General features: G+C 39.6%; 1 protein-coding gene and 1 long non-coding RNA gene across 5 annotated transcripts; one reads left to right on the forward strand and one right to left on the reverse strand.

The window, feature by feature from the left end:
• LOC103704579 (protein LONGIFOLIA 1) lies at positions 1-10,406 on the reverse strand. Of its 4 annotated transcripts, none has more exons than XM_039115779.1 (6): positions 10,193-10,406; positions 9,571-9,727; positions 8,579-8,646; positions 6,260-8,494; positions 5,691-5,844; positions 1-3,979 (listed from the first exon to the last, which is right to left on the reverse strand). In XM_039115779.1, exons 2-6 carry the CDS (start codon positions 9,722-9,724, stop codon positions 3,180-3,182), a joined length of 3,411 nt encoding a protein of 1,136 aa, XP_038971707.1. In that variant the 5' UTR covers positions 9,725-9,727; positions 10,193-10,406; the 3' UTR covers positions 1-3,179. The 4 variants fall into 4 exon arrangements, with proteins under 4 accessions (XP_038971707.1, XP_038971706.1, XP_038971705.1 ...); XM_039115778.1 differs by having other exon boundaries at positions 10,184-10,405; XM_039115777.1 differs by having other exon boundaries at positions 9,866-10,405.
• On the forward strand, positions 3,754-5,074 carry LOC113462551. Its single transcript, XR_003385111.2, has 2 exons — positions 3,754-3,890; positions 4,481-5,074. It is a non-coding gene; the product is annotated as an uncharacterized LOC113462551 (long non-coding RNA).
• Positions 10,407-20,954: the final 10,548 nt, after the last annotated feature.

The raw sequence follows: 20,954 nt of genomic DNA on the forward strand, positions 1-20,954 counted from the left end.
TTTTTTTTTTTTTGTTGAAAACTACCTTTAAATCATCAAAATCCATAAATAAGGTCTTTCCCTTTATTAAGGGTATAATAGATATTTCACACAACTTTCTCAAGAAAGTAGATGCTCAATCAAACATAAGCCACTTTGGAATAACTATTTTCCCATGGTCAACCAAACATGTCAAAATCATTTTTTCAGGCATCTTGTTTCCAGGATTCAGCTTCCTAGAAAAAATATTTCAACGAGAAAAAATTCTTCCCGTGAACCAAACGAGTCCTTAGGGTAATTGGGACATTGCTCTCGATGAATGCCCTTGGGGCGCTTATTAATGGGACCTAAGTTAAACTTTAGAGGTCGTTTATTGGATATCATGGAATTAATATTGAATATAATATCGTTTCATGCATTTGAAACTTGGTTGAACATGTCATCTCACTTTAACTTATTATTCCATACTGCGAAATGAAATGATCTGGTGGAAATCAGTGATCCATCAAAATGTTCTGTTAATATAATGAAGTCTAGCTTAGATAAGAATGGAAGTATTGTGACTTAAATGTTGATAAGTCTGCATTTCTTCCTGCTTCATGTGTCAAGTAGATCACATGATACAGAATGGTACTTGTAATGTGCTGAGTTGATGGTGCTGTTGCTGCTGCCATGACAGTGTTTATTTAAGTTTGTTTAGTTTAATCTCTAAGATAAGGGGGCAACAAACCACGAAATAGTCACATTTGGTGGCATCTTCTATGTTCTGGCAGCCTCTTTCCTAATATAGTATAAATAAAAATCATAAATCTATAGAACTTAGGGCCACAACAAAGTGAATATATTTAATGTCTAAAGTATACCATTATATGTGACTTTTCTAGTACTTGGTTCAACCAGTCACCAGTCATATTTGGAAATGAGAATGTCTCTGTCATCTTTTGCAGGTCACATCTATCTGATACAAACATTGCTCAACTTGTGAAAAACTCAGATTACGAGTGAAGCTTCTCTTGCAAAGTCAGATCAGTAATTACCTGCCCATGCTTGCACTTAAGTTAATGACCTCATAACCCGATCCTTTGGCTTGAATGCCTTAGCAAAACAACTTTACCCTTTGTTAAGAACCATCATAATACAGCAGCTATGTGGGGGCTGAAATTTATATTTTTAACTATGCGAAACAAGTGGAGACGTGTCTCAATTATGAAAAAAACCCACCAACTTTACCCCACCATAACCATGTATTTGTGGTTGGCTTACAAACTCATTGCCATAGTTTAATATCAATCCTTGGCCTTTTCCATCTAGTTTCAGGACCAGCATCTGCAGCACGGCTCGTCGTACCGGCCTAAATCAGGTGGTACAGGACGTACGTATTGTACCAGTTCAGTACTGGTATCTGGTACGGATGGCGTACCGACACTCGATATGCCAAAAAGATCCTGTACTGTATTGTACCAATACAGTGCTAATGTGGCTCCGGTATGGGGTCCGGTACTGAGATGGCGAGCCTTGATCTGTAGTGTTTGCGGGAATATCTTAAGCGTAAATGTTGGGAGGATGGTCTCAGCAAGTGGGTCCATTTGTTCCATGATGGATTGCAGAGAGCTGTTCCTCGTACTCCTGGAGACCTGTGGTGGAGGACGACAGAACCCCTGTTCCTAAGGACGAAGGATCATAGTCCAGGAGATCTGTGGTGGACGCTAACAGAAACCTGTTTCTAAGGATGAAGGATTATAGCCTCAGACATTATTTGGCGAGGTCAAATGAAGGAGTGTGGCACTCTGGCAGGGCAGTAATTTCTTCCCATGGCTCATAACTATTCATTATGCATCTGGTGTGTTGAACTGAGAGCAACTACATTTCAATCATTCAGTTTATGGTTTTGGGCTGCAACCTGATTCAAATATTCTTTGATTATTGCTTTATGGACTTGATTGATTCAGCGGTGCAGTGGGTGGCTATGGGGCATTAGGATGTTGTGAGGGGATTGCACCTCATGACCTGTTCCAATGTTCTAGGCTTTTGGCACAATTTGTTAACATATCTGCACCATTATTTATAGTCACATGTACATCAGATTGCTAACCTGAATTACCAGTGCTAAGGATGATTATAAAAATTCATTACATCTGCTTGCTCATGTTGAAGATAAGAATGTATACTATTTTGCTTATATAAGCATGACAATTGGGAAGAGCTCTGCTGGATGTGACAGTGGTTTTATCTCTATTCCTGGTTGTATATCTGCAGTTGGTTGTGTATGCTCAATTGCAGGTTCTCCTTGCAATTGTATGCTATATTACATCTACGATCAGTTTATTGCTGTGGTATCTGAGCATCCATCCAGCTGTCACAGCTTTTCTAGCTCTTCCTGGCTGTGGTATCAATATTCAAGATACCAGTGAAATCAAGTTAATTTGGGAATCTTTTCTTTCTGGAATTGGTAAATGTTTTGGCAGCCTGTAGGCTCTTCTACCTGCCAGAACCTTAGATCTTGATGACGGTGATAGGTGAGGTGTGGCATTACAGCTGATGAACATTATATTAAAAATGCCTTTCACCTTTATTATTCAATTTATAGTTGTTCAATGGAAGACTGCATGACACCTCATGGTTATTAATTCCTTTAATATCTGTGGAACATTTGAGATCATTTTGTGTATCAATAATGGTGTCATATATGATCCCTTTTATAAGCTGTGGAGCTAGTTACATTATATATGATTGATCAGGTTACAAATAGGCTGCAGGTAGCCTCCTGTCCAAGGCTGGCGGCAGGTAGCTGATCGCCTGCCTTGAGCCATATGATCGGATAGTAGATCCCAAATGATTAAGGCAGCCATAGCAACTGAAATGTTGTACTCCTTTTGCATTAAATTATTCTCATCTGATGACTTGAACCCTCATTACAGCTCATGTACATGTATGTGCTTTCTGTCCCAGGTAAGTGTGAAACGGGAAGCTGACAACAGCACAGACAATAAATTTTCATCTCATTTTTATGTAAGGGTTATGATCTTATATTCTTATGGTTTGATTCCATCAGCCCTCAGTGTAATGCTTAAATATTATGCAGCAGATAAGCTGTACAATGTATGGATAGGAAAAGTTGTTTCCTTTGCAAATTATTATACCATAGGAAGTCAGGTTAAAAAAAAAAAAAAATCATAACAGAAGATTTAGACTACTTTTACTTAGCAAATGGTTGCCTCTGCTGCCTGCTTGCCTGTTTGCAAACTGGATGCACCTTCCCCGCTGACAACCTCATCAATTAGGTCCTTGAAGATCGATCTTTCAATCTCCAACACAACATTTGGCACTTCTGCACTGAATTCGTTCCATCCTTCTGATTGCCGCAGCACATCTTCACCAGATATCAAGTTACTATCATTGTTACAGCGGTCACTTATTGAGCTCTCGGCTTTGAGTTGCTCAATCTTGGAGCACAATTCCCTTAGCAGGTCCTGACCACCATGAAATCTGGCAGCAAGCTTCCTGGCTTGAAGCATCAGGTAAGGGTGAGAGCCTGGACTAGTCAGCTCCAGCTTCTGAATTAGTAGTTCATTTACCACATCAAACAAGAGCTTCCGATGAAGCTTCTCTGGCCCGGGCTTAGGCCTGAGACTGTTTTCATGAACGCTTTCAAGTTTGGTGAATGAGCCTGACTTTGTTTGCTCGAGGACAAGGAACAAATCAGGGTTGATTGGGTGGCCTGAAGGGTGAAGCTGATTGGGCATGGGGCCTGCAGGTCCCCAGCTGATATCTTTCATCAGAAGACCTGAAGCCAGGAGTATCTCAGACACAAATCTCTGGTCTGGGCTCCGATGTTCACACAGTGATGCACGATGATCTGTGGCTGGAGCTTCATCATCAGTCGAACTAAGCTGTCTGAGCTTTTGAACCAGGTTAATGTTCTCAAGCTTCTTGTGATTGACTTTAGAGCTTAACTTGGGTGATGAGTTGTCAGGCAATGCCGTCGGATTCTGGCGGTGCTCTGAAGGTTGAATCTCATCATTATTCATCAATAAATGAAAATGATATGACACGCTTATTTCTCTTCTCTAAGTGCCACTTAATATGATTGCTAACATACATAGAAAAAGCATTTAATTCTTGGTATACAAAAATATGCATATCCTACAAATTTATCACATCAGTAAACCCCAAAAGCTTGTATTCGATATATACATGGGATCAATAAATATTACCAGGTATGTATGGGCTACTTGAAGTGCATCTTTATGTGTATATGCGAATCAAGATATGAATATATACATCTCTTGGTGTGTACGCATGCATGTGCTACAATTATATCACATCGGTAAATCCAAAACAATGGTATGTTAGGCCTCCACATCTATGTTCAGTAGTTCATGAAACATTACCACTAGTATTAAAGATTAGTTCGTGCATAATTACAAGCATATTGAATAGGCCATGCTATCTTTGGATTCACATATTGCTTGAGACATCCAGCTGTGTTTTCCTGCAACAGGGGGAAGACAGCTGGGAATGCCTTCTCTTTAAGCAGCAGTTATAGACAGACCCCTTGAATTGATCCATGGGTCATCGCAAGATGTGGCGGGACCCCGTAGTCGCAACTACTGCGATGCATAATATAAATTGCATGCTTCTGTTCAACGAACACATCACCTGGATGTCAGAAGCTGGTGTTTCTGAAACTGTGGGAGGTGTTCTCTTGGCAATAAACTAGTTCCTGTGTGTTAAATGACAGTAGGGTCAGCTACTTACTTGGCATGTCTCATTAGTTCATTTAGTTGTCAATTACCTGCTTGTTCTATTTAGGCAACTGACGGTTTATAGTGCCTGTCCCCTGAAATACAGTTAGAGAGTGGAGGCCTCTGAGGGAAGCTGGAGGAAGTGTCCACTTACTCTGCGGTACCTCATTTGTTGCTGGAGTCCGTTCTGACCCTTTATGTGCATGAGCTACAAAAGGATGTCTTTGTCTGTTCATCTAGCGGCCAAAGTATATGCTGAACCTAGCACTGTTCATTATAATCGGTAGGTACTTTAAGCCCCAATATTCTTATTATAGATGCTCATTCACCAAGAGCATTTAGCCCTTCAATATCGCTTAACTAAGGGAGCTTCACAAGTTGATAAATTAAGATCTCAAACCATTGAAGTAGCACTAATATCAAGTCTTACTTGGATTGCTCCTTTAGTCATACATGGAGAACTTAAGGAGAGACCTAAAAGAGCCTGCTAAGTGCTTGCTGCAGAGCAGGTGCTACTTTAGAATGAAATGAGTGAAAGTCAAATGTTGTTAACTTAAACTATATTAGTTTAATATACTCTACGTGACACCTGGAATTCAGAAGATCCTATGTCAGAGTTTTCATCAATTTTACTAGCAGCTGTTTGAATTATGATTGGTGAACCTTGAGAATCGTTAATCTGAAGCTAGAGTGAGAAATAGATGAGTGAACTTCCTCAAAAGATAGGTGAGTGAGCCTATTTCGGATACTGGTGACACTATTTTCACCTCAATGAAAGATTGGCCGCCATGGCTCCATGTAAGGCAAAAACATGTACCGTCACCATGTCTAAAGAACTTCATGAATTATTACCTTTTTTGCTGAATTGAGGGGAGACTGTCACCATGTCTAAAGAACTTCATGAATTATCACCCTTTTTGCTGAAATGAGGAGAGAGAGAGAGAGAGAGAAAAACCATCTCCTCACCTTTGAATGCATTTGGAGTTTTGCTGACAGCAGAAGGTGGCATGCCATCCTGGTAAAATGAAGCATCTAGGACAGAGACTGGGCTTGGATGTTCAGGAGCAACAGTTGCAACCTCCATGGCTGCAACATCTTCATTCAGACTATGCGAGGACTTCTGAAGCAGGCAAAGAAAATAAAAACATGAGACTGATCAACCATGTGGCACATAAGCAAATAATCAAGAACAAGGAGCTATTATAAACAAAACCTCAAATTTGAAATTCAAATATATAATCTAGAAATGAAATTTTGCAGCACAACTCCTCTCAAAAAAAAAAAAAAACCAAAACTAAGAAAAATTGCATCATGGAAAAGCATACGTAGCAGTTAAGAAAGACAATCATAGCCATGACTCTTGTCCTTATTATCAATATAGATAAAATTTTAGAATTTATAAAAAACATTTAACCTGCATTTATTAAAAATATTCAATTTTAGAAATTTTTTTGGCATTATTGTTTTTTTTTAAACTGTAAACATAATAGAATTTAATCCGAACAAGATTAGGGTCTAACATGTGATGCGCATACCTTCTGCTTTATGACTGAAGATGTACTAATGGCATTCCTTCTTGATGGACTCCGGCTGCCCTGCTGTAAGCAAGAAAGGTTCATCTCTGCAGACCTATCAGCACTTGTTACTTCTATATCCACTTGTGATGCCAAGCTTATATTACTCTCTGACCATAGAGATCTCTCATCGCCTGGGTGACTCAGACTTCTCTTTCCGCTGCTTGTATCATTCAACTGGTCATCCTTCTGCTGCGCCTGAGCTGGTTTCTGTCTAAGTCTGCCTCTTGGAGAAACTGATTCCAGAGATTGTCTATTGGCAGAACTCCTTTGGGACTTATTTGATTCAGAAGAAGGAAAGGGGGGACATGATCTCTTTTCTGTTTCATTCTTTCTCTCCTGTATTCTTGGACTAAGAGAACCTGAAGTCTTAACTGAGCTGCCATTATTTTCCCTTGGTGAATGCTGATGCCTAGATGATAACTGCTCAATCTGAACACGAGTTTTCTGCATACTAATTTCTTCAGTCTTCTTAGTAGATTTCTTATCCATGGAGAGAAGCGGCTGATAAGTAGGCTCCCTGGGGCTGGCCTTAGGAGTTTGGTCTTTGACTCTCCTGTTGTTTGTGGAAGTCATCTTTCTATACATGGAATGACTAGTCTGCAGTTTCTGAAGACCTGACAAGCCTTCCAAAGGAATAGCTGAAGAAGCAGAAACACCTGATCCAATGACAGATTTTGCAGGCTTCATGATTACAATAGGAGAATTGTAAGCTCTTGGAGTATTGCTTCCTTCCATTAATGTGGGGAATGGCTGGGTGCTATGTAGGTTACAGGTTGATTTGAAATTATGATCATTCCGAGCTGGAAATTGGCCACTATAGTTCTTAGAAACTGATACTTTGGAATGCTGATCTTCACCCTTCTTGGTTTCTAACAACCCTTTTGCTTGCATTGCATCGAATATCTGTTTAAGATCCCTGAGGTCCTTATTGGATTTGTGGAATTCAAGCTCCTTCAACCTTTTCTCTATTTCACTGTAAACTGACTCAGGTTGCTGCTTCAGATGTGCTTCTTGGGATCCAAGTTTTGTTTTCTGGGGAATGTGGATTGTTTCCTGCTGTGTCCATGGTGCAGTTTCAATCGAGAGCCTTGAATTATTGACAGGATCAGACTTCTTCAACCGTGGAACAGAATCCTTAAGGGAGCTCTTTGGAGAGTGTAAGAGGTGATCCTTTCTGCTATCTTGAGTTGCTTGCGATGCCTTAGCTATGGGATTCCTATTTCTTTGTCCATTGAAAGGATCATTGGTTTTGCTTGTATAAGTTTCTGTCAGATTAACTGGCTTCTGACTAGCCAAGCCCATGTGGGGCATCGGTTCCAGGCCCATGAGCTTTGCAACGACACTGGTAGGGCACTTGTGACTTCCCCATTCTTGCTGAAAATTTGAAGGTGTGGATACTCCTTGGTTGATACTACTACTGTCCGAATCCTTCAAAATTGAGTTTGGTTTCAAGTCAAAGTTAGAACTTCTTAGAGAGCCTTCCCTGCTATCTAAGGATAGCCTAGGAAGCTCTTTGAGTCTTGAGACAGGTCTGCTGACATCTGGAGAATCCAGAGAAGGGCATGAAATTTCTCTTCCATCATAAGAGAGCCGTGGAGCTTCCCTCGATACTGGAAAAAAATAAGTATCTTTTTCTTCGCATGATGATCTTGGTTGTTCACTAGCCTCTGAGCAATACCAAGGTGCTTCTTTGAGCTTCACTAGTACTCGAAGGGATTCACTGAGATCATCAGGCAATCTGGATTTTCCATCTACACCAATCACGTAAGATCTATCTGCAGACTTGGACAGCTGCATGAGCCTTGGGGAGTCCCTATGCTTCAGCATCCGGTTCTTCACCTCCTCCTTTGTTGATGTTTTAATTGATAAACTGCGAGTTTCTCTGTGGATAGAGTCCTTAACAACATCTCGGAAATCAAGGGACTGGCGACCAGATTGAACTGATGCATATGATGGGTCACTGAGAGACTCATAGTAAATAGCTCTGCTAGTGACATTAGAATTCTTCAACCCGACTGAATTCCTTATTGATCTCTCTAAGAAAGTTCGATCCATAGAGGAAGGCTTTTGTCGAGTTGATCCATTACACTCTAGAGAAGAAAATGATGAGCAGGATGAGGATGAAAAAGAAGTTCCTGATGACTCCATTGAAACACCTTGGTTCTCATTTGAGCTTTTGCTGTGATTTTTCTCCTGAAACATAGGTTATATGATCATAAATCCTCAGAAATAGCAGAAAAAGAAAGAGTTGTCATGACATCCAATTGGAAATCTTACCAGAACAATCTGTGGAGTGCATGCACCGCAATCTGCTCCAACACTACTGCTGTTTGAAAGGGCATGGCCTGTACAAATGTTATATGATCAATTAGGAGAAATAGTCAGGCATACACAGGGAAAGCAATAGAGAGCCAAATCAAATATTAGAAATGACAAGTAACTCTATCCAAACTTAAAACAAAAGAGATAAGGTAAAACACATCAAAATACGGACCAGGATTACTGGGCATCATTTCGAGAAGGTAGATATAGATATATTCTGTGAACTATCATTATCTGTACATAGACGGTTCATAGAGACAACGCATGCTTAATATAACTCTGTAGGCAGTAGCCATTGGATTATAACAGAGACGCTAATTCGATCACCTTGCTTATTTAACACCATTAATTTCTACTAGATTGGAACCATAAAAGGAACAACTATGAGAACTCGATGGTTGAGTATTTCTACTATGATTGAAATGATGAATTGAGCATTTCCCGTCCCGATGGTAGCATTGATTGTCAAGTTGGTAATAAAAAGATGTGACATATAATTTTAATATCTCAAAGCAACATGTATTGTGTTAGAGATGATAAACATTTAAAAGTACCATACTCAAGAGCAGACAACGGTCGGAGTAAGAACAGATATATACTTTCAGAGGATTGGATGCAGATTTGCAGAGAGAAACTTCCTATAGTTAAAGAATAGAAGCTTGGAGACAGAATCAACTAGAAAACTATGGAACACCAAATCATAACAACTTCATTTTGATTTACAAATCCCAGCACCTCTATGTAGAATGAAAACTTTCATCGAAAAAAAAAAAGAAAAAAGAAGAGAGTGACTGAAGAAACTATGCTTCGTAATTTTTTGGAAATTAGCCAACCACGGTTCCCACTAAAAGTTTTGGAAATAAGAAATACAGCAATGCAGCAAAACTACTATTAGAATGAACATGGGTTGATATCATGTAAGGAAGTAGAATATGTTGGCCAGGTACCTGAAGGAAACCTCTTATGGTTGTGTCCATTGAGGCGCCTTCCTTTGAAGATATGGTATCGGTCCAACATCTGAAAGACGCCATCGACGCACCCAATTTGCTTCTGCGCCTCCGTGTTTTCGTCAGCAAATGTATGAAGGAATTTTGCTGGCATTTTCTGAAAGCCAAATTGTAGGATTAGAGCCTACGGTGAGAGGCTTGCAGAAGGTCCAGAATTGCAGTTAAAGAATCTCCTACAATCCTGAGGTGGTAACCCTTCCACAATTCCTCATAAAACCATCCACCCAATCATTACCTATAAGTAACACACAGCCCAGCTTTCATGGGACCAAAACCTCTCACTGCATTAAAATTTCATTACAGAATAACAACCTTGGGCTCCTTCCAACTCATACACAACCAAATCTCATTACACTGAGGCCTCTTCCTTCAAAACCTTCACAGTAGTACAGGAGAAAACGATTCCTATACCAATCTCTATCAGTAACTCAGAAGGTACATAAATGGAAAACCCAGTACACCAAGCCCCTCCTAATTGCTTCAAACCTTCCAATGAGAAGAAGAGGGGCAAAAAAGGAGGACAAATATATAGAGAGGAAGGGGAAACTAACACCTTGTTCACCTTCAATGCCTCTCCAGCAGTGCACCAATATCAGCAAGCCCAAGAGAGCAGCTCTAGGGAGCACCAAATGAGAAGATGGTGATGGTAAATACTTGGTTGGCCTTCTTATTTCTCTCTGTCACTCTTCTTTTTTGGTCTGGTCCAGTTAGGAAAAGCAGAGGAGGAGATGTGAGATCATCAAACGAATCTAATGATCCCCAAGGGAATGAGGAGTTGAGGTGGGGGGAAACAGGTTTGATAAGGTGGGTGTTTTATGTCCCCAATGATGAAGAGGCCGCAAGGGCTTTGGTCCCTTCACATCAACCCACGTGCCCAACCATGCATAAGTTAAGTACGTTTCCAAATTTCAACTACTTTGTCCATCTTTCACATCTAGATTACTTAGAACTAGAAGAGACCACTCGTAGAAAACATATCCATTTAGTTCTGATATCCAAGTTATTTCACATTATTATAGCATGGTTCTTAGCTAAATATTGTACTATTATATAGAGGTGGTTCACCTCTATGTGATCTCTAATCGTTCACAGCAGTTGTCCATGAGATGGTGCATTTCTTTTCTGATCAATTTATATTCAAATATTAAATCATTATCATGGCGCCCACATTGATAAAAACTTATCATCCAAAGGTTCTTAAAGCTTGTTTCATGTCCAATATATTAGTTCTAAAAAATGATTGAAGAATGAATGGAGAGAAGTGTGAGCACAGTGCATTAATAGATGATGACCTGCGAAAGACGGCAGTTTTTGACAAAGGCGGGGGCATGGTGGATGTGGCAGAGGAATCTCACATGCTACCATGTTCTTCTCGTTCTCCCTCCAAATGCCACCCGGAGAGGTTAAAAGACTGCAGCCTCTAGGAATAAAGAGGGGGAAGTATTGGGTCTTCTCTTAGTTTACATGAAATGATTTTTTTACGTGTGCTAGAGGTTCATATGATTCATTTAGATCTTGATTTTGGCTTGTATTTTAAGGGATTATAGTGTAAATTTTAATAATCCATATTGCAAGTATTATGATGTCATCATTCTTGAAAGTTGCAAGATTAGAGGAGGCATAGTATGTTCTGATTATATTTGATCTTCAGCATATAAATTTCGAGGGCGGAATTCAATTAAGGGGAATAATTTGGTCTTTAACAGTAGAATTGATTTTCTCTTGGAGTGGTTCAGTTTGCTCTTCTCAACCTGGGTAGCAATAGTTTAAGGACGTGCTAGAGCCCTGCAAGTAGCATCCGGACCCTTCCATTTAAAAACAATTGAAACTCTAATCAATGAGTAAAACATGAGCCGCATCCATTAATAATCATCTACGAGGAGTCGTACAAGCATATATTCAGTCAGACATTAGTTATGCAATATGTAGGTCTTGAACACTTATACAAGATTAAAAAATCTAAGTAATACTTTTCAGCTAATTTTTTTGGGTAAGGTCTTAGTTTGTTGCAAATAGTATTAGAGTAGATCCAGCCCATGACTTATGTGGAGTAGGGGACACTGCAGCATGGGCCCATTTGGCCTAAACACATGCTGATGGTGGTATTTATGATTGAATATATGGTATTTATCATTAAATTTGGATAGATTTAGATCTTTAGTCCGGTGAAGATACTAGAGCTTAATTAGGAAAAGTATGTGAGGATCCAGGTACACGTTTGGTTCTACATTGGCTATACACCAGATAAATCTTGGATACTCATACAAAGATAAGGAATCCAAATAACATTTTTCGACTAGTCTTTTTGGATAAGATCTTAAGTCGTTATACCTCTATCATTCAGAACTTCAGATCTTAAAATTTTAAGCGGAGATCATCAGATCAACCAGTCTATAGAATATGTAAGCTAAGATAAAAAAATAACCGGCACTTGATAGTTGTTTAGTTGTGGTGTCAAATATGTTGGAGAAAGCAAATGATGTCATCTTCATACTCTTATGTAAGGAGATGATAGTTAGTGCTGAAGTTATTTTCTTTTAGGTAGTTTTTTCCTTGAATCAGTTGTTAATTCTAGAAAAAATTACATTCAAGTGGCCTCCAGGACAAAAGACAAGGGTCCAGCTATATTTTCTTCCAAGCAGATACACGATCTTGTCTTTTTTTTTGGGTGTGTGTGACTGAAGGGGATGTAAAACCCATCAAATTTTATTAAAAGTAAAAAATGCAATGACTATCAACTTTGCACCTGTTCATCTACAGAGAGGAGATAAAGTTGCTGACTCATATTTGACTGAAGAAGTAGACACCACTTCATGCATGTCTTTAAATGTTGTGCAACGTGGAGTTATTTTAAACACAGGTAGAATTTAGGACAGACAGTAACATTGAGTTGGATATGTAGTAAAACTAATTGTCCAACATCACCAAGAATTAACACTAATAGAGGAGGATTAGTTAAGGAGCATGGAGACCAACAACTATTAGGATGGGAAAAGTGAGAAATGTTTTAGAGATGCATTCTACTTTTAGTGACTTATCCCTATAGTAGGAAACATATTCTCACTAATGTCTTTAAGTTTATGATTCATTCAAGAACGTACCATCTTCCAACATTTCTTGTCTAATATCCTCTGCTCTATTTTCCCCTAAAGTGTCATCTCTCTCTCTCTCTCTCTCTCTCTAAATTGATCCTACCAAGAAATGCATGAATTCTGAACTAAAGTGACTCCAAAAAAAAAAAAAAAAAAAACTAAATTGCATAACCATCCAACCTAGCCTAATGTGCTTTGGTACCTTGATGGAAACGACACTTCCAGTACATCTTTCCACTATGAATGCAAACCTGCATGAAATGCTAGTTCTGGATACAAGTCCTCAATTTATTAGCAAACTTAGGAAGACACAAAGCATTGGAGATGCTAACATGTTTTTGTTTGTAAATGAATCTTAGGGATGAGATCCCTCATGGTCCCTACCATCCTGCATAAAGGGCCATGCATGTTCGATAGCAAGTTCAGTCTGTTGCGGAATGCATACAGTCCAGTCTGCAATCGGACAATGAGAACAAGTTCACAGAGGACACAAGTTGTTCCATTTCATGCAAGGAGTTTGTTGGCAGCTGTGAATTGGACCACATTGTAAGAAGATCCTCAGCACACCAAAGTCCAAACTGCTTGTCAGTCAGTATGATATAAATGACTACTATGGTTTAAAAAATTCAGATACAAATCTGATATCCCTGTACGAGATGTTACCGGATCCAATCTCAAAGTAAATTTGCTCTTGGTTTTGCGACTTACTGCTTTTAAAGGATTTGGATCTTATGACTAATCAAATTTGATCCAATCATTTATTATTGGATTTGGGTTTGGATCATTATACTAACCAACCTGAATCCAGCCGTCGCCGCCTCTTAATTTAGGTGAAAACATTGTCTTAGTTCCAACTAACATCTTAAAAATGGAGGGGGTGGATAATGAGAATAAAAGGACTTTTTCCTATTCAGAATAATAATAAAAAAAAGTATAGTAGAATAATCATATTGCTATAATAATAACAACAAACACTGACATGAATACTGGTAAACAACAAAAAGCAGATTAGTTCACCAAAACCAAAGAGAAGTCCCAAGTCAAGTCACAGCAGCTGTTACTTGGTAAAAAAAGGCTTATGAATATTTCATGAGAAGTGGAGGCAGTGAAAATGGTCATTTTTTTTTAAAGGGAACATTTCTGAAGATGTAGTCAGCAGGTAAAGGAGATTGGAAAATGACAGTGGGAAAGCATTGAACTTGCAGAGCCTTCCCAGAGCACAAAAACCCTCTTCTACAATATGATGTCCTGACACTCTTCACATGCCCATCAGACAGCTCCAGACACACCCACAGGGAGTGTGAAGTCTCCAACCTTAGTATTATATTCAAGTTACAACTGTTACACTGCAGAGGAAATATACCATGGAAGGTAGCCTCAGCATCCAATCTAAAATAAATGTAATAAAATTCTCCTCTGAGTGAGAATGATGTGCTCTTATCTTACATCTGTGCTTTTGTGACTCTTGAGATGAGAATGATATCTAACTTTTTGTTTAAATATCCCTAGACCTTGTCATCAAGTTTATATGAATAGAAATAAGTCCTCCCCAGTCAATTCTTTATTGTGATCTTGCATGCTTCCTTATGAACATGAGGTGGCCCTTGGCTTTCTGTAGTTGCCATTGTATTTGAAATGGCTTCAAGAGGCATTATCTTATCTTCCTCAGACTATTTCTCTCAAAAGATTAGTCCATGAATCATTATGTTATCTTATACCCTAAAGACTATTGCATAGAAGCATGTGCATGTGTGCATCTATAAGTGGGTATATGCAGATGCTAGGGTATGACCCTATGAAGGGATGGGGGGATGCCCTACAGGGAAAGGTGATGTTGATTGGGGAGATGTGGGATAAAGAATGAGGGATGCACCACCACATGCATAAAGTGGGAGAGATCACATGGGTTGGTGCCCTTGGCAGGGCCAACTTGTTCATCTCAATCATCCCAACCATGTTCCAAGAAACAACCACCATTAATTTGCACAACTAGATTTGCACATGATGCCCTAATTTTCTAAGAAGCTTCCCCCACCAAATCACAATGTGCCCAAGGGATGTCAGAAGGTTGGGTGTTGGTGGGATCAGCCACAGAGTCTCCCATTTAGCTTGTAATGAAGATCTAAAGGTGGATCAGTGGACAGGTGAAATGACTGCGTTGTTCGATAATGATTCACTTTCATCATAGTTCAATAATGATTCACTCTCAGCAAGGAAATCACTATCTTGGATATATATACTTGGCTACAAATTCTAGTTATCTACTTTGAATAATATTGAAAAGATTGCTTCCACATGAGTTAATAAGCACTAGTTATTAGGTCCATTGTCAATTGGGAAGGAGTTTTTTTTTCCCATATGGATAAATGCAATACAACAGAGACTTCAAGATTCTTGTAGGATTATGGTTTAATGATTGACATAGTTGGCATTACTTTTCTGACATGCATGAGAAAGTGCACTTGTTTTACTTGTTTGTTAATTTGATAAAAGAAAAAGAAAACAATACTGCCCTGCAGTGAGATAAATAGTATTGAATGTTGACATAAAATTCTGAATTTGCCGGACATTTTCTTGGCAAATGGAATTTAAACATACAAAATCTTTCTATCTTTGTGAATAGTGTTGTCTTGTTGAAGCAACTGAACATGCAGGTGACAGGGCTTGAATATTGGCTTACCATAAGACAAGGATGTTACATGTTAGGAGATATCTTCAAACATGAAAAGAAGCTCCTCTTTTAATAATTACAACTTGGAGTCAAGTGCATGAATTTAGGTTCTGATATTTATTTACGTTCTAGATTTCTCTTTTTGATTCCCTGTGATCCATAGCCCTTTTGCTGCAACAAATTTAAAAAACTTATTAGTGAAGCAACTGCATTATTGGTTATCCTTTCCTTTCAGGACATAATCTATGGGGACCTTTTTCTACTTTTTGGGGGGGCGGTGGGGCGCGCGAAGTATACGAAAACCAGAAAAGAAAAAAAGTTCTCCAATTCCTATATATGTTAACAGCACCCAAGATTTTGTTAGCATGAAAGATTTCGTTACCTTTCAATCTTCTCATACGCGATCAGCGTTGTTAATTTAAGGTGTCTCAATATGCAACAAAGTTTTCCTAGACTGAAGAGTATAATAAAAAGATTAAAACTTACCCTCTGTGGTCAGAAAAGATTAAGCTTTCCCTTGATGTTACAAAGCCTATTTCATTGTTCCTCTCGTTTAGGAGCTGACAGATATGACACAAGGGAAAAGCAACACTAACATAGAATGAAGATATCCCAAGTTATGGAACTCATCCAACTCAAAGATAATGCACCATCTCTGGTTCACAATGGAGAAAATTTATCCTGCCAACTTAAACTTTATCTGCAAAAGAACATCAAAGTGTACCACTACTGCCAACCAAAATGGCCTCACATCATGTGAGGGTGGGCCAATAGAGATGAGCAGACTGCCAATTTACCAGGGAACTCTCTTTAATTCACATGTGATCTCCTCCCAATCATAGAGTCCTTGCTGTCTCTAACTGCAAATATCCTGGTGGCTGGTCTATCTGAAACTGAAAGAGATGGCTGTCCGGCTCATGATCCTACTGGATTCGGGACAAAGGCAGGTGAAGGCCCATGTGATCTAGTAGCAAGGATTGCGACATCTTAATGGTATCCATTTCATGCTGATGGGAATCCTTGAGTTGGATTTGTTGTGAAAACAATGCCGATCCAGATCACAAAGCAGTTTTAAAACCTGTCTTCTTGGTTGAAAGGTTATCAGAGAGATTCTTCAGCTTTCTTCATCCAGAACATCACTACCCATGCATTCTGACCGCAGGTTTCGAGGTCTTTGCATTCGATATGCTGTTTAGTTTAAATGGATCATTTCAGTATTCACATGGCAAATTGAATTTAACTAATCATGTCAGTGACTATTAAACTAACAACTGGCTCAAGCAAGCAGAATTGGTCCCCTTTGCTGCTTTGCATCTGCAACACAACAGCTACAGATAGTGGTCTACTCTATTATCGAACAGAATCTCTTTTGTTTAGTTCTAATGTTCTGCCTGGAGTTTTTCCTGTGCTTCTGATGCATGTATCTTGCTCAGAATGATATGAAGATGGTACAATATGCTCTTGAGAGATATAAGCTCATTCTTTTCCTTCAATCTGGGGGTCTGTTCTTTAGTCATGGCAGGAGTTTCGTTCACTAGGTAAGATAATATATACAAGGATTTCACAGATCCGTGTCAATTAGTACTGTGTCACTTTTTAAGATAATATGTACATGGCAATGGATTAAAATCTCAATCAGTACTCCATCACTGCTGACAAAACATGTACATGGCAATGGATCAAAGTGAATGTGCTTGTTGTTGTAATAACCCAGGACCTCACCCAAAATGGCTAGCCGGAAGATATTATTTGAGTTTCTTGATTCTGTTTAAGTACCCAAGATCTATCCAGCGAATAAATGATGTGGGACTAAATACACGCCCGCATGGGTCCTAACATACTTCTCTGTTTAAGTTTTGACATTTTTGTCAGACTAAGGATTCAAATTCATTCAATCTAATCACAAGCACCACGATCGGCCCGTGGTCAGCCCCATTAGATTCGTCTTACAGTATCCCCTAGTCAACATAGGTTATGGGTCGGATCCACTCTGATACCATTTGTAACAATTCAGGATCTCATCCAAAATGGCTAGCCAGAAGGTATTATTTGAGTTCCTTGATCCTATATAAGTACTTAAGATCTATTCAGTGAATAATCGATGTTGGACTAAACACACGCCGGCACGGTCCTAATAATTGTACAGCATAAGGTGACGTTGTATAGCATGGTGCTGGTCCTAATAATCTCTGTGCAAAGATCAGAGGCCAATAAATGTACCGAAAAGCTGCCACCGGGAAAGCCAAAGGATATAACAACGCTGCTAGATGAGTTATTCAGTAAACAAAGTCCTCGATTCATGAGGTTCAAAATGAATTTGTCGTCAAATAATTCAAGTCCAGGCACTTGAGCCATCCAAAACATGCAGTGAAATAAGGGCAGCCAACTCATTTTCTACAGCTAATTGGTGTTATCAAAGCTAATCTTCTTACTTCGTTTAGTTATCAGCGACAGATTGCCAACAGACTGTGACAAAACAGAGGACTTGGCACCTTCAATCACCCGGCAAACAGTATTTTGCTAGGATTGAAACTCATATCAAATTTGCTGATGAATGATATATTGATGAAAGAAGCAGCATAGAACATTCAAGCAATGGAAAAGCATCAATGTCGAGTGTCGAGGGCTTCATGGATACGCGAGACTCGCAATTCCTGAAAACAGAAAAAGCCAGTGAGAAGAAGTTCTTGACATGGCATGCCATGCAGCAGCGACAAACAAGAACATATGATGGTAAAAGTTAACAAAGAGCATCACACATTTTAACATCAAACTACCTCTGGTTCAAGAGAAACCTAGCCTTCAAAAAACTTGCAGAGCGAACAATTACAAGTGATGTGGAAAAGTGGAGCAGGAGATGAGTTTCCTTAGTGCAAAACTGGCTGCAGTTTTACAAAACTGAAACTAGATTACAACAGATTGCATCATTCGCCAGAAATTGGTGGTCAGACTCATTATAACAATGCTGTGATTCTCTCGCTGCAAGAAAACCAACCACAGCCTGTGACGCAATGTCGATTGTCCTGATTTTGGAGCTGCTATAACAGTCAAATACTGCTGATAAAAGTAATTATTTCTGTCACGCCCCCTCCTGCGCAGAGCACGTGAGGCACCCAGTGCTCACGTGGGGGCCACATGAGGGGAAATCACGGAGCTCCCCTGCCAGATATTGTTCGGTTCCGGGGCTTCATGCAAGCGTCCTTCACCCCTCCCCGGTTTTGTTTTTCATCCAAAATGCGTCTGCAAGATTGGGAGACATCCGCCTCATATGCTCAGGTTCTGAAACGAGTTTTTCCGATATGGAACTATTGGGCCTCACACCCTTTCCATCATCGGACGAGTCATCCTCGGCTCTGAAACCAAATGTCACGCCCCCGCCTGCGCGGAGCACGTGAGGCATCCAATGCCCACGTGGGGGCCACATGAGGAGGAACACAAGGCTCTCCTGCCAGATATTGTCCGTTTTCAGGGTTTCACGCAAGCATCCTTCACCCCTCCCCGATTTTGTTTTCCACCCAAAACGCGTCTGCAAGATTAGAAGACACCTGCCTCATATGCCTAGACTCTGGAACGAGTCTTTCCGATGTTGGACTATTAGGCCTCATAATTTCTCATCCTAAACCATACATAGGAACCAAAGTTCTTTCTTCAGCAATTTATCAGAAAAAAACCCAGACAATGAGAAGATGATTAAGGACACAGAAGTCAACCTAATGTAGTTTTCTCATTTGGTTAAGCAAACGCCTGAGAATGAAGTTATCTTTATCTATACGCGTACTATCTTCACTGCAATGCACCCAATGCTTTTCTAAAGTTGTGCTATGACTTGAATGAAGCACATTGCTCCCTTATTTCTCTACCTTGATGCTCGAGAATGATAGGGTGGCAGTCAATAGCTTTTAAAATTATACAACTAACACATATTCAGCATGATGTGCATGCATGTGTGCATTCTATCATGAATCATGTACTACTACATGGCGAATGGACATGAAACCTTCATGAAAGCTTTGAACACCTGTCATGAGTAATCCATGCATACATATAGATAGATCTCTATCATTGTCACTACAATAGCACAACATTCCTTTCTTGATTCCACCAGAATCGAGTTATCTAATTGTTCCGAACAAACCACAGGATCTGGTCAGCATTCCTCAAGGAGCTGGAACTTGGGAGTAGGTTTGTGCGAGAAGATCTTTATTCAATTACTCTACCCTTCATCCTCTACCCAACCCCTCATAAACCTTTCCTCTACTTGCAACCTGTGACTAAAAGCACCCTTTCAATCACTCAGGTCTAGAGCATGAGATACTCTCCTTTCGAACTTTTTAAGGCCCTTCTCTTTTGCAGTCCTTTATCAATTCTTTCTTGATCTGAGAGGAGTATCTTCTTCCTCTCTATTTGCTACTGAAAGAAACCAGTTTAAATCGAATCAAATTTTGGTCCTCCATATCTGGCATACTTTTTCTATTGGACTGGATAATCTTCCTGTGGTCATAGACCCAAGAAGTTTCATGCATCAGGAGAACATAAACTCCAATGGGTCATGAACCTAGATTTAGCTAGAAGAAGTGCATTGCAGCTAGGATAAGTTCTATGAACTGTAAATCTCCATTTGCAGATTATTGTAAACTTCTTTTAGTTATATTTTATGATTTTCTTCTGAGATACATCCTGGGAATGCTATTTCTTGTTATTTGGCATTTCAAGTGTGAGGCCCAGCCTCATTGGGCCGGCCTGTTGGACCGGCCCAGCACCCAATCACGGCCCGAAGGCCTGTTTTAGTCAAAAACAGGGCAGAGCTCTGGTTGATCGCGGCAAAGGAGGAAGAGTCCTCCCCTGACGAACTCCGCCGGAGGCTAGGATAAGCCTAGCCTCCACTACTATTTAGAGCCCCTCGACCTCCACCGGTGATTATCGAGCTCCCTTTTCCTATCATACCCACAACAACACAAAGCCAAACGTTTCATTTAACTCTCAAATCCATCCCAATCAACTTCTATGTTATACTGAGAATAGTTGAAAATCTTTTTTTTTCATTTTGTGTTTCAGTTTATTACACTCACTTGAATCATCATTTATAACAACTTCAGAAACTGAATTAACCTCAGCGAACATGTTGCTCTTATTTGCATCAGCAAATGCATCTCCCCTACAGCTTTCTTGTAATACTGAATCATTACTATTAGCAACCTCAGAAACTGAATTAATCTCAGGAAACATGTTGGACTTCGGATCGATGTATGGTCGCATGTCACACATCTTCACAACTATCATCTTTGCTTTCTGATGAACTTTATTTCCTGGTCTGTAATAACAAGCTGTCACCAATGGATGCTTGCCTGCATTTCCTAGTGACGCAGAGGTACCAGCAAAATTATCATTTTCAGCAACAGAAATGAGGGGCTACTGACATCCTTTTGGGTAGGTTCAGATATGCTGCAAGTGATACTTTTCTACTTTGAAGTGGCCCTTTTTATTCTCTTTGCACAGGTGTAATTTTCAATTAATTCCAGACACTATGCTGGTCTTTACTGAAACCACGTTTAAATCCTCCG

This window comes from Phoenix dactylifera, unplaced genomic scaffold (assembly GCF_009389715.1).
Source record: "Phoenix dactylifera cultivar Barhee BC4 unplaced genomic scaffold, palm_55x_up_171113_PBpolish2nd_filt_p 000007F, whole genome shotgun sequence".
In the NCBI taxonomy this organism is placed as follows: Eukaryota; Viridiplantae; Streptophyta; class Magnoliopsida; order Arecales; family Arecaceae; genus Phoenix; species Phoenix dactylifera.

Excerpts from the sequence above, each read along its gene's own strand:
- LOC103704579 (XM_039115779.1), bottom strand. The coding sequence starts at position 9,724 with ATGCCAGCAAAATTCCTTCATACATTTGCTGACGAAAACACGGAGGCG. Across the intron at positions 8,495-8,578 it reads GCACTCCACAGATTGTTCTG|GAGAAAAATCACAGCAAAAG; the intron begins GTAAGATTTCCA and ends CCTATGTTTCAG. Across the intron at positions 5,845-6,259 it reads CTTCAGTCATAAAGCAGAAG|AAGTCCTCGCATAGTCTGAA; the intron begins GTATGCGCATCA and ends TGCCTGCTTCAG.